This window comes from Cervus canadensis, chromosome 13 (genome assembly GCF_019320065.1).
Source record: "Cervus canadensis isolate Bull #8, Minnesota chromosome 13, ASM1932006v1, whole genome shotgun sequence".
NCBI classification, from domain to species: domain Eukaryota; kingdom Metazoa; phylum Chordata; class Mammalia; order Artiodactyla; family Cervidae; genus Cervus; species Cervus canadensis.
The window spans coordinates 42344870-42361099 of record NC_057398.1 but is presented as its reverse complement, the minus strand read 5'-3'; the positions used below and the strand labels follow the sequence as shown (position 1 = coordinate 42361099).

Genomic DNA, 16230 nt, shown 5'->3' with positions numbered 1-16230 from the left:
TATGAGACATAAGTTCGATTCGAAGCTTTTCATTAAAATGTCTAAAATGCAGTTAAAAATTAGGAAATCTTTACAGAAACAGATGAGTATTCAAGAATCAGAGCTACAGTTAATTAAAATTTACTATATATATATAAATATATATATATAGTACTAGTAAAGTCAAATCACATGAACCTTATTTTATAACCACATACATGCTGTGCTATTTGCTTTGCACATAGTTCATTAAAAGGACAACCCAGCAATTTGAACTGGCCCTGAAGATGGCCACACTAACCAATTTTTCAGACATACGCTTCTCTGCCACTAAGCTTTTACTACTATTATCTCCACTGTTGCCTATAAAGCCAGCTGTCCTCAAAGAATCATGCTAATGTGTAAAGGATCACTTCAAAGATCACTTCCTCCAGGAGGCCTTTACTGATGCTGGCCAATCATCCGTACCCTATACTTCTCCAAGGTTGTGGTTATTTTGGTAATTGCCCCCAAAAAGAACTAACTTGCAGAGCCTTGTAGGTGCTTCAGCATCTAAAACAAAGAGCTCAAAGTAAATACTCATTTTCATTAAATTTAAAAATTGAAAGATAATAGGATGTGTTACTGTACCACACTGGCATGCAGTTTAAAAAAAAACCAACTGGGGGACATCCCTGGTGGTCCAGAGGTTAAGACACTGCACTCCCAGTGCAGGGGTGCAGGTCTGATTGCTGGCTGAGGTGCTAAGATCTAACATGCCTTATGGTGTGGCCAGAAAAACAAATAAAAAACCAATCTGAGGAACTGCTCAAATAGTAGCAAATATACTTGAGTGATTCCAGCATTAATGACTCTTTAGAATTAAAATGTTCAATTCCTTAGACAAGTATCTTTCTATTGTATTAATGCCTTTGCTTATTACTTTTCTTGATGAGTATCACCAAGTACCGTTTGCAAACCTGTACCAGATGCTTTGATTACATATTCTCAGAGAACTTGTATGGTACAGGTGAAAACTCAAATACCTGCAGGGTCCTGGTAGGTAGTGAATGAATGAATGAAGTAAACCTAGTGTGACAAGAAGCTATGGTAGAGGACTGCAAACGGTAAGGACAGGGCCCTTCTACAGAGCCCCTTCTCTGCTTCCTTTTACAAAATTTCTCAGAAGAGATGTCTTCATTCTGTCTTCTTCTCTTCCATTCCCTCTTAAACTTACAACTAATCAGGCTTTCATTCTGTGGAAGTTTACTCATGAAAATCCCCAGCCACCTCCACGTTGCCAAGTACCCTGGTTAATTCTCAGACCTCACCTTACCTGACCCAACAGCATTTGACACAATTGATCCCTACATCCTGGAATGCTTCCATTACTTGGTTTTCTTCCCACCTCACTTGTCACTTCTTCTCGGTCTCCTTTCATGATTTTCTCCTATGAGCAGACCCCTAAGTACTGGTGAAGGGTCTAGTACCATCTATTGTCACTATTCTGTTGTCATTGTCTTGCTGAGGTCCTTGAGTCCCATGGCTTTCAGTGCTCTCTGTATTCTGATACTTCCTACATTTTAACCTCCGGCCCAACCTCTGCCCTAAACTACACATCCACATTGACATTTCAGATTTAAAACATCCAAAACAGAACTTCTAATTTCCACTGTCTCCCATTAATCTGTTCAATCCCACCTTTTTTCCTTATCCTTCAATTGCACAAGCCAAAAATGAACAACAACAACAAAAAGAAACTAGTAATTCCTGATTCTTCTCCACCTGTCCCACATATCAGGAAATCCTTCAAAATATATCCAGAATCCATCCACTAGCTCCACATCTGTCACTCTGGTCCACGCCACATGCCAACCAACTCTCCCTTTAACAACTTCACTAACCACCAGACTGACCTCCCATTCCAACTTTTCCCACGACACACGTCTCTCCACCCTAACTGGTCCATTATTAACAGTAGTAAGAATGAAACTTATAAAAATCCTGTCACTCCTCTGCACAGTACCCTCCAACATCTCCTGTCTCATTCACAATAAATTTCGAAGTCCCAGATGTCCTACAAGGCCTTATGTGACCTGGTCCCTGGCTATACCTGACCTAATCCTCAAGCTATTTCCATGAAGCTATTTCTGCCCCAGCATCATTGGCCTCACCTCCTTATTGTTCCTTGAGCACAGCAAATCCGTTCCTACCTCAGAATCTTTACATGTATTGTTTCCTTTCTTCCTGGAACACTTTCCCCTGGACATTTGCAAGGCTTTCTCCCTCACTTCCTTTTGATCTCTGCTCAAACCAGAGACTGTAAGGACTTTCTGAATATGCTATTTTAACAGCATTCTAGAGACTTCTCTGGTGGTACAGTTGGTTAAGAATCCACCTTTAATGCAGGGGGATGTGGGTTTGATCCCTGGTTGGGGAACCAAGACCTCACATGCTAAGGGGCAACCAAGCCTGTGCGCTGCAACTACTGAGCCTCCTGCCGCAAATAGAAAGCCTCATGCCTCAACTAAGACCGGACACGGCCAAAAATAAAATAACTTTTTTTAAAAAATAGCATTCCACACCTCTACTCCACACACGATCCTTCTAGACTCTGGTCTTTTTCTGTGCCCTTCTCCTGGTATATATATATATTTTTTAATTTATTTATTTTTTCAGTGGGTTTTGTCATACATTGACATGGATCAGCAATAGATTTACACGTATTCCCCATTCAGAGCACTTATCAGTAGACATCAGAGGTATAGATCTGTTTATTTATTATTTGACATTAGAAGAGCTCTAAGCTCCATGAGAAGGAGGACCTTATCTTATTCACAATAGCTTCTCAATAAACATTTTGGAATGACTGAAATTCAGAAGTAGTTTATTTAACATATGAAGAATTTTTATTTATCTACTCTGTACAAATGAGAAAAAAAGGCATTCAGAAGGCTTAAGGAACAAGACCTTGCGAGTTAATACATGGCAAAGTTATGTTTCAAAATCCAGTCATAGTAACTCCAAAGTCCTGAACTTTTTCTATAATATCACCTCTCTTTCAGATGTAAAAAGCAATGCTAGAATGTTCTAACTCTAGTTTAACCAATTATTTGGCCAATTATTTTTGTCTCAATGTCTCTTTTTTGCTCAGTTTAAAAAAAGAAAACCCAAGTTCTTCAAGTACTCATTTATATATGAATAAATATGTATTTAAGGCAAAAATATAAAGATTGCCACTTAAATGTATCTTGGTGAAAGTGAGTAATTCTATGTCTTTGCTTTCTCTTTCTCCTTGTGCTGACTGTCATTATCTGTCCCACCTATTAATCCAGCTAATATTTGCAAGAACACTGTTACTAGGTCATGGTTATATGGCAAGTAGTTTAGAGACTTCAAACAACAAATATACTGATAATGTCAAACAAAAAACTTCATATTCTTTTGTGATTTCAGCTGCTTTAAACATTCTGCATGAAGTTTTTTCTGAGGTTCTTTGCTATTACTCTAAGTCTTTTATATGTCTCTAAATGACCTAGCAGGAAAGGATAAAGACATGTAACTTTCCCAAAAAATAAAACTCAGACTCAATTTGACCAGCTTTAAGTATACAGTTTTTTGTACTGTATTTTATACAAATCGTTAAGTATATACTTATAACATTTCATAAATTTCACCCTGATAAGACCCCATATGAAATCTCCTAAAACATTTGACTAATCTACATTCATATCCTTAATCATCATCATAAAATACATTAATAAATGGTTGCCAGTTACAGGTGTCTCTGAAAATTTCACACAGTCATTTTAAATATCACTTTTGTAAAGGACCCAATTTAAGACATTTAAAAAAAATACTGAAATCTACATATTCTCATGTCAAATATGAAATCTGTTCTCAGAAAATAGACCAAGATATAGATGAAATATGAAGTCTTATGATCAGTGCACCATTATTACAAATATGAAAAGAATTAGAACCTAACAAAACATCCAAAGGTAAGGAAATGCTGAAGTAAAAATGTTTTATCCATGCAAGAGAATATTCCACAGCCATCAAAACTTAAGGGCTTCCTCACTGTCTCAGCAATAAAAGAATCCACCTACAATGCAGGAGATGTGGGTTCAATCCCTGGGTCGGGAAGATCCCCTGGAGAAGGAAATGGCAACCCACTCCAGTTTTCTTGCCTGGAGAATCCCATGGACAGAGGAGCCTGGCAGGCTACTGTCCATGGGGTTGCAAAGAGTCAGACATGACTGAGCAACTAACACTTTCACTTTCATATCATAAAACTTGCTAGTATTATTCCACTGTATATGTGACCAGACTAAAAACAATCTTAAACTAGCTGAGAAACTCCTCAGAATGTGAAGAGTTAACTTGCATTTCATTAATTCAACATCAGTATAAACCCAGTGGAGTAATACCTTATTTATATAAATTCAAAATGAGAATTATTAATAGAAAAACTTTCATAAACACTAGCTATATGTAGAAAAAGGAAGGATGTTAAGCTTGAAAATATGGTGCCAAGTCTGAGTCAAAGAAAGAATATGTCTTTTTGAATATTCACTTTCCATAAACTGGTATTCTTACAGGAATAATTCATTTACTGATAAGCCTCAGTGATTTAAGTCTGAAACAAAACAAGACAAGTATTTTAATTGGAGAAACTTATTCAGACCATGACTACTTTACCAGTTCTCAAAGGAGATGTATCATTGAAACACTGTTTCAGTTCAGTTGCTCAGTCTTGCCCTGCTCTTTGCCACCCCATGGACTGCAGCACACCAAGCTTCCCTATCCATCACCAACTCCCAGAGCTTGCTCAAACTCATGTCTGTTTAATCACAGGCAAAAGGTCAAAGGTTTCTTCTACTATTAGATCAGCTGCATAAATCCACCTTAAGTCAGCAGTGACAAAATGCTTTACTCTGACATCAAACATTTAGCAAAACCCAAACAAATTAAAATAGTTTAGAAACACCTTACTCTGGCAGCACAAGCTAAAGAATCAGGGCCATGAGCTGCATTCTTTATGCCATCTGTTCCAAAGAGGGCTCTAATGCTTTCAGGAGCATCTGTACGTGCCAGGCCAGAGTTTGCAGGTCCAAGAAGTCTCTTCCATTCACATATAGCATCATCTCGTAAAATCTCCATGGCAATTATAGGTCCACTTGTAATAAACTGGATCAGCTCACTGTGAAACCAGTGAAAGATTGATTTGCTTCATTTTTGTATTAACCAAGGTATCTCTCTTTACAAAGAAATATTACCATTTGAGTATTTAATCATATAGCTAAGAATATGAATATTATCATCTCAGAACTATTGGACATAGTGAATTTTACATGGACAAGGTAAAGTTTTCATAAACTGAGTGTCCTGCAGTAGCCTGGGTCACTACAAATCACTATTGTTGTCAAACCAATTACTGTTAGCAGAAGCATCAATGTTTCAGTGAACTAAGACTATTTCATTGATTTAAAATGCATATTGTTGATCTACTGCTTTTTGCATTGTTCTGAAAGGTACAGAAGAATCTTATTTTCACACAATTTAACATGGTAGTCAAATAAAATCTCAATAGACAAAGTGATGAGTGATATTTTGGAATATATTTGTAGTAAGAATTCAATAATTTCTGTGTAGATTTATTAGAATTCAAAGAATGACAATGAATTTTCAGTCACTAAGCACTGAGTTGGTCTAGTGACATACAAGACATTAAACTAGAAGTTGTAATAATACAAATATATACAAAGACTATAATGAAGAATAATTTCCAAGAGAATTATGGATGCCTATTCTACACAAGGTTTGGGAATATTTTGATAATGCTTTGTTTAAAATAACCTATAACATAATGATTTTCTTATGTAAAACTTGAATAAAACACTATTATGTACAGGACACCAACTAGAATGTCTACCATAGCATGGCTAATCCTTCTTTATTAGAAAAGTAAGCACTTCTCCTTTGTCAATAGTAATGAGGTACACTAAATTTACTTAACTTTAAATACAACCCAAATATTTAGAACACAGATTCACTTTCTAACATATTTGTTGCTATATTTCAAACAGCAAAATGTGTACCAAACAATTTAGTTAACATAAGGGTTCTACGAACAATGTTTTACATACATGAGAATACCATTAATAGTTCAACAAAAATGTAATTATTACTCTATTTTTATTCTATTGAAATCTAAAAAGAAAGCTATGCTCATTATAATTTAAACAATTCATGCCATTTGCTTCTGATTAAAGTTTAGTATATTTATTTAACAAAGAATTTTTACCTAGTAAAAGAAGAGGGGGGAAAAACACCAATTCTTAGAAAAAAAGCTCCCTGCAGTTGCAAAATGTTGCCAAGGACTTTTTTTTTTAGATATTTTTATTTTATTTATTTGCCCCACTGGGTCTTAGCAGTGACATGCAGGATCTTCAGCTGAGGCATGTGAACTCTAGTTGTGGCATGTGGGATCTAGTTCCCTGACCAGGGACCGAACTAGGGCCCCCTGCATTGGGAGTGCAGAGTCTGAGCCACTGGACCACCAGGGAAGTCCCTGCTAAGGACTTTTTGACAAATTATTCTCATGTAACAGATTTTTGAATTGTGAAATTATAACTCCTTAGTTTTCCACAATATCCTCCATTATACACCATGAGTCCTGAATTCAGTACTTACTTTAAAAAGGGCCTTGACTGATGGTCTATGTGAAAATCTGTTGCTTCTTTCCTGTAAAATAATCAAAGTGACAAAAGTTAAGAATTATGTAAGGAAATCAACATATATTAATAAAATAATGAAATTCTCTATTTGATCCATATGTGAATTAAGGACTTTTCACCACATATTCTGCTCAAATACCCCCTTTCAAATTTTTGCTAGTATGCATATCTAAGTTAAGATGTAAAATTAAAATGAATAAAAGAGGCAATATTTACTGTTCATGTTCAAGTCTATACTATCTTCCTTTTACCTAGCATCTTTATCATTCTAAAAACAAAGTTTTCAGATCTGAAAGAGACACGTGCACCCCAATGTTCATCGCAGCACTGTTTACAATAGCCAGGACATGGAAGCAACCTAGATGCCCATCAGCAGATGAATGGATAAGGAAGCTGTGGTACATATACACCATGGAATATTACTCAGCCGTTAAAAAGAATTCATTTGAATCAGTCCTAATGAGATGGATGAAACTGGAGCCCATTATACAGAGTGAAGTAAGCCAGAAAGATAAAGAACATTACAGCATACTAACACATATATATGGAATTTAGAAAGATGGTAACGATAACCCTATATGCAAAACAGAAAAAGACACACAGAAATACAGAACAGACTTTTGAACTCTGTGGGAGAAGGTGAGGGTGGGATGTTTCAAAAGAACAGCATGTATACTATCTATGGTGAAACAGATCACCAGCCCAGGTGGGATGCACGAGACAAGTGCTAGGGCCTGGTGCACTGGGAAGACCCAGAGGAATCGGGTGGAGAGGGAGGTGGGAGAGGGAGGTGGGAGGGGGGATCGGGATGGGGAATACGTGTAAATCTATGGCTGATTCATATCAATGTATGACAAAACCCACTGAAATGTTGTGAAGTAATTAGCCTCCAACTAATAAAAAAATTAAAAAAAAAAAAAAAGAAATTTCAGGTGTTAAAAAAAATTTAAAAAAAAATAAAAACAAAGTTTAACATATGACCAATAAGATTTACTGTTTTTTAATTTTTTTTTTTTTGTTGGTCTTGTTTATCTAACAAGACCTCCAAAAATTATGCAGACCCCTTCTACAATTCTCCTCCGAGCCTAACTACCCGAGTCCTAAGTATGAAACAAAGGACTCGGGTGTGCACACGGGGGAGCATGACCCTAACTCTCGATTTACTGTTTTTTAAAGTTCACATAAGTTGAACATCAAAAAATATGTAATCTTTATCAATGAAAAGAAAAATATTAATTATTACAAAGATATTTACAAATTCAAAAGCTTTTACTTTCTTCTATAGGCTTTAACTTGAGAGCCTAGGCTAGAATTTTAACTTAATAGTTAAAATTTTCTTCCTTAAATAGACTGCTCCAAAAGAAAGACTTGTGTTTTTAAAGACTGCTTGACAAATTATGCACATCAATGTACTCTTACTGGTTATTACTATATTAAAAACTAATGCTTGAACTTACATCCTCCCCAAAAAGGGATAATACAGAGATATTCAGAAATCTGAATTTTTCAGCGGCAATCAGGATTTACTTTTTAAATTTATAGTCCCACAACCATGGAGAAAATGAATAGGATAATGGAAGTTAACACATATTGAAAAAGTTATTTAGACTTTTCAGCTAATCAAACCAAGTGTCTCAAACTCATACAGTTTTCTCAAAGGCTTGAAACAGTTCATAGTATGTGACAAACATATGTCAACATCAATTTTTTAAAATAGCAAAGTATCCGCTAACAAAGGATTAAACTTTCAGGCTTGATAATTTAGTATGCAATGCATTAAGATTTTATAGGTTACTTGATCAACCATGTCCAACTCTGCGAACCCATGGACTGTAGTCCACTAGGCTTCTCTATCCATGGAATTCTCCAGTTAAGAATACTGGAGTAGGTAGCCATTACCTTCTCCATGGGATCTTCCCAACCAAGGGATCAAATCCAGGTCTCCTGCATTGCAGGCTGATTCTTTTTAAGCCACCAGGGGCTTGACGCGATGCTTTAAGATCTTATGGGCCCATTAAAAAATAAATTCATATAATAATTCACATAATGAATTCATATAATAATTCATATATCAGGATATACTTTTATTCAAACCAAGTGTACTAAAATATTCTCTTTGGCCATGAAGAGATTATGAAAGTATACTACGCAAGAATAGAAAACAAAATTTGCCCCAAGACACAGAAGGGGAAGAAAACGTATTCTTCTAGAGCCTATTATATGCCAACGTCTAAATTTTATTATTCCCCACAACAATAGGTTTGATTGAAATAGGTATGATCATCTTCATTTTACATTTAAAAATAATGTAGTTCAGCATGATTACATAACTTATCCGGACCAAAATGCTACTCAGTAAAGGAAGGACAAGGAGATGTGAATCCGAATCTCTGATTGCTTATGACCTTTCTGTCACCAATTTCAGAAAAATAAACATAAAAACTCTAGAGGGTAAGCAGCAGAATTCACAAAACCGATATGGATAATCTGTATTGCATGCTAAAATGAGGTAAAACTCTGAAAAATTCAAGTGGGGAGTATTTTAGAAGAGTTAGCAGTGAGACTACTAATCTGACCAATTCTACAGAACTATTAAGAAAACAAAATCATCTTTAACACTAATAAAAACTATTAATTGCTGAAAGTATTTTATTGTTTTCTTCTAACATGTCACTGACTCCACAGTTACTTTCAATCAAAACCTATCACTGAAACCAAAATGAGTTCATGAATTTTTTTCCTCATCACTTTTATTTAATTCCTCCCTTAAAAGGCTTAGATGGAAACAAGTGCATCACCACCTATAGAAGTCTTTTCTGTTCTTGTTTTGTTATGTTTTCTTGTGTTTTCATAACATTCTCACAATGATCCATTAATTATTTTACGAAATATTTACTTAACGCCTACTTTGAATCAGGCCCTGGTCCAAGAACTAGAAGTACAGTTAAATGGAACCCAGCTGCTGCTTTTCAGATACCGGCGTGAGGGAGGAGCTGACATTTGAGCAAGTAAGTTTTGAGAAGATTTAAGCTTTGGGAGACGCTTCTCTGTGGGTCTCTTGCCTTCCTAACACATCTGATTGGGTATGCCAAGAATGCAAGGCCCCAACTACTCTTTATCCTAGCCATTTCTTGGAGTTATGTTTATAGTGAGTGACTTTGAGGGATGAGGTCATGTCTCTTTAGTACAAAGAGCAGACTTGTTTACAGCTTGCTAATGAAACAGTGGGTAACCTGAGTTCAACCCTCCTCAGCTGTGATGCAATCAACTATGTGTGCAACATCTACCCAGGCCCATCTCATATTAGTCTCATATTATTCTCACAGGACATGAAGGCAACGGGAACCAACAGAAACCTGATGTTCATGCTGCTAATTGAACCTAATCAAGCCCTGTGTCCCTGGCTCAGAAGTCTCATATCTTCTGCTAGCATCCCTGAGAGAATAACACACTAACTTATTAACTATTAAGTTAGGTAAAATCCAAGACTTGACAGTAATATTAATAGAGATGTATGTGGTGCTATGAACAATTTAAACAGCCGTTAAGTTTTTTGGGGCAGCTTTATTGTGGGAAGTTTGATGCCAGATTACACCTCCAGTGTTTGATAGAGACATAAAAAAGTTTGAATGTCACTAACACTATTCAAAGTCATCTTTCAGAATTCAGCCCCATTGCCGGCTGTAAGGGCAAGCATCTTCAATACAGACAGAAACGGGACAAATCTAACTATGCTCATAAGGATCATGACCTCTGTTTCTACTAAGTAACAATGATAGCACTAGTAAGTACTATACTACCACCACTAACAGCTAACACCTATATGCGCTTACTGTGTGCAACAATTTTTCAAAGCAGTTTACCTTTATTAAGCTCACATAACCCTCATAACCACTTTACAATACTGGTGATGTTATAACCTCCATTTAGCAGATGAAGAAACTGAAACAGAGAAGTAAGTTGTACAGAGCCACAACCTAAACTGGCTCTAGATTCTGTGCTCTGAAATAGATGTCTGCCTTTCTAGAATGTGTGTAAGCTGGGAGATCTTACACAGGGGAAAATTTCAAATTGTCTTTTTTGGGGGTAAAATTCAGGATGTTTTGTTAAGGTTTCTAGGGAGCAGACTTCTCAATATTGAATTTCTACTGCTATCCATTGTCCCTGTTCTCATAGAGACAAAAAAGCAACTGTCCCATGGGAGAGAGAGCCAGGAACAGCAGTGAGAAGACACCTAACCAAACAAACATAAATCACCAGAGTAAGTAACACAACTGCTGGGTCCAGCCCTGCCTAACAACTACACTAATCCCCTTACCTTACAGTGAGTCTAACTTTCACTAAATAACTTAGAAAACATCTGGTCAAATAAAATGGCTTGCTTTTCAGAACAGTAAATAGGTATATCTACCAATTACATATAATATGTTGGGAGGAACGAAAACATTGCCAAACTAAAACACTTCCGAGCACATCACTGTTGAAATCTCAACAGTAAGAGTTCCTTGTCAAATATGAATAATCTAATATTCATTTCTTCTATAATTTCTATACAATGTGTTATATAAAAGATTACAGATATGAAACACTGATGGGGTTATGAAAGAAAATAAAGAATTAATGTCTAATAAATAGTTAATAGTTATTAGTGTAACCTGAAAATTCCTACTTGCTTAGAGTTCAATCATAATTTACATATCTGATTACCGTTATCTTATATTTTCTCATTCTAATAAGATTACTATTCTTTGTCATTCTGTGGAAGTTTTTAAACAACAACATGAAAGATAATTTTTTTAAAAAAGGAACCAGACATTATATAACTGAAAATGATCAAAAAATTTACCTTGATAGCGTCATCATTTTGAGTTTGGTTAGAGTAAATCCAGCTTTGTTTATTATTTCAATTATTTCTCCAGCTTTTGATACTGCATCTGGTTTAATCAGGGCTAATGTTCTGTAAGGACATACATTTAAAAATAAAAATAGTTCAGCAGTTTTTACTTATAATACCTAATCAGAGGTCATTTCCATTAAAATCTTAGCTCAAAGTGAATTATAAAGAGAAATGTATTAACAGTCTCTTAAAAACTTATATAATGCTATTCTCTCAAATCATCCCACCCTTGCCTTCTCCCAGAGTCCAAAAGTCTGTTCTTTATATCTGTGTCTTTTTTGCCGTCTCACATATAGGGCCTCGGTTACTGTCTTTCTAAATTCCATATATATGCATTAACATACTGTACTGGTGTTTTCCTTTCTGACTTACTTCACTCTGTATAATGGGCTCCAATTCACTCTGTATAATTAGCCTCCAATTAAAATAAATAAATAAATAAAAACTTATACAATGGAAGTTTACTATTTTTCCCAAGGAAATAAAAATCAGTACCCAATCTATAAAATGAGTAATAAAAGGTTAGAGGAAAAAAAAGTTAAGACTGTGATTTTAAATATGCCCACATAAGAAAACATAGGTGTTTAAAAACACTTCTATTTCTTAGCATTTTATAAAAGACAACAATTTTCTAAAAAGTTGCATTAAACATATTATCACCTTGATTTCTGGTCTCTTAAACTTTAACACGTGTATGCCATGCAGTCAGTTCAGCACTGATTTGGAAATAATTATAAATTCTTCTGTTAACACTTTATTCATAGCATGAATCATGTATAAAGAAATAAATGCCTCCCTACCTGACAGCGTTTACGACTAGCAAACACCCTGCTAACACGTTTTCTCACTATGTTTTTAGTTGGAGGATAGTTGCTTTACAATGCTGTGTTGGTTTCTGCCATGCAAAGCATGACTCAGTCATAAGCATACATATGTCCCCTCCCTCTTGAGCCCCCCTTCCATCCCCTAGCCATCCCACCCCTCTAGGCTGTCACAGAACACCCGGCTGCGCTGCCTCTGTCCTGCAGCAAATTCACACCAGCCTCTGTCTTACTTACCGTAGTGTCTATGCTTCAGTGTCACTCTCTCAATTCGCCCCACCCCCAACACCTCACCCCACTGTGGCCACAAGTCTGTCTCAATGTCTGGGTCTCTACCGCTGCCCTGCACATAGGTTCATCAGCACCATTTTTCTAGATTCCATACACTTGTGTTAATATACAATATTTGTCTTTCTCTTTCTGATTTACTTCACTCTGTGTAACAGGCTCTAGGTTCATCTGCCTCACTAGAACTGACTCAAACCACATTTTCTTTCTAAGAGGATACATCAGAGCTATGCATTTTCCCCTCCGAAGCCACAGAATGCATAGATTTTTGGAGCTGGAGAGCACCTTAGTTTCCTGATTTTACTAACAAGGAAATGAAGCCCAGAGAGGTTACTCTCCAAAGCTCGGTCACACAACAGGTCTGTGGCATTTTCAGGACAAAACACCAGCTCACACGAATCCTGGGTAGTCTGTGCTCCTTCCACACCACAAATAAAGTTACTATTAATATATTAAAAAAAGCATAATCACAAATCCTCAAGATTAATACTTGCACATACAAGGTAAAATCAGATTAGTTGGAGTAATTCTGCTCATATGACACACAAAATAAGATTAAAAAGTTGCTGCCACTTTCCTTTTATTTTCAGTTGTTCTGATATGCTGGTATTAATTCAAGGAATCTATAAAAAGAGAATGGTTGACTTTTTCATAGTGGACTTTTTTTCCCCCAATGAGACAAACTTAGCTAAGGATATAATGATAAAAATAGCCTTACATTTGGATGTAACTTACGTGTGTGTTAGTCATTTAGTTGTATCTGACTCTTTGAAACCCCATGGACTGCAGCCTGCTTGGCTCCTCTGTCCATGGAATCCTAAAACTTATGGCTGGCTTTTAAAACTTTTAAATAACAAAAGCTGTTCATTTTAGTCTGATAGAGCTTGTCATAAATGGACTATCTTTTATTTTGAAGCAAGTGAGTCATTTATAGCATTTTACAAGGCTTCATTGAAGATACAATTATCACTTCTTAGCTCAATAGTTTAAATATTGTTAAGGCCAAACTAATCCATGATTGTTTATGCTAAGCTCTAGAAATGTCTTCAGGAACCAAAACTCTTAAAGAAAATATAAAACATATCGGCAGTGAACAAGAAGCAATGTGAAAAATTTTGCAGTTTAGTTTAAAATGCAGTTTCATTTTCCCTTTAAATGCCTACAGGAGACAAAGCGTTGATTCAGTCAGTTCAGTTCAAGAGAACACACTGGTCATAGCAAACCCCTCTTCCAACAACACAAGAGACAACTCTACACATGGACATCACCAGACGGTCAATACCAAAAGCAGACTGATTATATTCTTTGCAGCCAAAGATGGAGAAGCTTTACACAGTCAGCAAAAACAAGACCTGGAGCTGACTGTGGGTCAAATCATGATCTCCTTATTGTCAACTTCAGACTTAAACTGAACAAAATAGGAAAAACCACTAGACCATCACGAATGACCTAAATCAAATCCCTTACGATTATACAGTGGAAGTGACAGATTCAAGGGATTAGATCTAATAGACAGAGTGCCTGAAGAATCATGGACGGAGGTTTGTGACATTGTACAGAAGGCAGTGATCAAGACCATACCCAAGAAAAAGAAATTCAAAAAAGCAAAATGGTTGTCTGAGGAGGCCTTACAAATAGTTGTGAAAAGAAAAGAAATGAAAGGCAAAGGAGAAAAGGAAAGATATACCCATTTGATTACAGACTTCCAAAGAACAGCAAGAAGAGATAAGAAAGGCTTCCTCAGTGATCAATGCAAAGAAATAGAGAAAAACAACAGAATGGGAAAGACTAGAGATCTCTTCAAGAAAATTAGAGATACCAAGGGAACATTTCATGCAAAGATGGGCACAATAAAGGACAGAAATGGTATGGACCTAACAGAAGCAGAAGATATTAAGAAGAGGTGGCAAGAATACACAGAAGAACTGTACAAAAAAGATCTTCATGACCCAGATAACCACAATGGTGTGATGACTCACCTAGAGACAGACATCCTAGAATGCAAAGTCAAGTGGGCCTTAGGAAGCATTACTACGAACAAAGCTAGTGGAGGTGAAAGAATTCCAGTTAAGCTATTTCAAATCCTACAAGATGATGCTGTGAAAGTGCTGCATTCAATATGCCAGCAAATTTGGAAAACTCAGCAGTGGCCACAGGACTGGAAAAGGTCAGTTTTCATTCCAATCCCAAAAAAAGGCAATGCCAAAGAATGCTCAAACTACTGCACAATCATGTCTTCAGTGTTTAACTATTACTACTTATAGTTAATAGATAATAGTTAAATAATAGTTAGTAGATAATAGGTAAACTTATTTGGAGGGAAAATAAGATAGACAACAGGAATCATATATATTATTTAAAAGTGAAGATAGCACACAAAAAAGGGCCACAAAAATATATTAATAGTACCACTGTTACCTGTTGTTTAGTTGCTCAGTCATGTCTGACTCTTTGCGACCCCATGGACTGTAGCCAGCCAGGCTCCTTTGTCCATGGGATTTCCCAGGCAAGAACACTGGAGTGGGTTGCCATTCCCTTCTCAAGGGATCTTCCTGACCCAGGAATGGAACCTGTGTTTTCTGCTTGCTGCATAACAAACCATCAAAATGTATTGGCTTAAAACTACAGTTTCTCAAGATCCTCTAGGTCGGCAGACCGGTTTCAGCTGGGATGGGTCACAAAGCTGGGGCAGCGAGGCTTCTCTTTCCTTCAGGCCTCAAGAGCTAGAGCAGGCAAGGAGATGGATTCTCCCCTAAAGCCTCCACAAAGAAATGCAGCCTTGCCTGCCAACACCTTGATCTTAGCCTGATGAGATCTGTGATGGACTTCTCATCTACAAAACTAAGATAATAAATTTGTACTGTTTAAGCAACTGACTTTGTAGTAATTTGTTATGTCTTCAATAAAGACTCCAGAGGAAAAAAACTGAAGAGGAAAAAACACCACCAACAAAAAATGACATGAATAAAAAATAAAAAGCAGGAAAGCAGTAAAATACTAGACATATGTATAAAAATACAAGCACAACACATGTAAATGTACATATACTAGTCTTTAGTTCAGTTCAATGGCTCAGTCATGTCCAACTCTTTGTGACCCCATGGCTCCCAGCATGCCAGGCCTCCCTGTCCATCACTAACTCCTGGAATTGACCCAAACTCATGTCCATTGAGTCGGTGATGCCATCCAACCATCTAATCTTCTGTCGTCCCCTTCTCCTCCTGCCTTCAATCTTTCCCAACATCAGGGTCTTTTCCAATGAGTCAGCTCTTCACATCAGATGGCCAAAGTACTGGTGTTTTGGCCTCAACATCAGTCCTTCCAACGAACACTCAGGACTTATCTCCTTTAGGATGGACTGGTTGGATCTCCTTGCAGTCCAAGGGACTCTCAAGAGGCTTCTCCAGAACCACAGTTCAAAAGCATCAATTTTCTGGCACTCAGCTTTCTTTATAGTCTGACTCTCACATCCTTACATTACTACTGGAAAAACCATAGCCTTGACTAGACAGACCTTTGTTGGCAA

General features: G+C 36.6%; 1 protein-coding gene across 1 annotated transcript in view; it reads right to left on the bottom strand.

The window, feature by feature from the left end:
* Positions 1–16230, bottom strand: part of NME7 (NME/NM23 family member 7) — a 226982-nt gene that overhangs the window by 163927 nt on the left and 46825 nt on the right. The window contains exons 4-6 of the mRNA XM_043486385.1: positions 11545–11655; positions 6655–6705; positions 4954–5161 (exon numbers count right to left, since the gene is read on the bottom strand). Of these exons, the coding sequence (XP_043342320.1) occupies positions 4954–5161; positions 6655–6705; positions 11545–11655 (370 nt within the window). The remainder of the gene's footprint in view (positions 1–4953; positions 5162–6654; positions 6706–11544; positions 11656–16230) is intronic.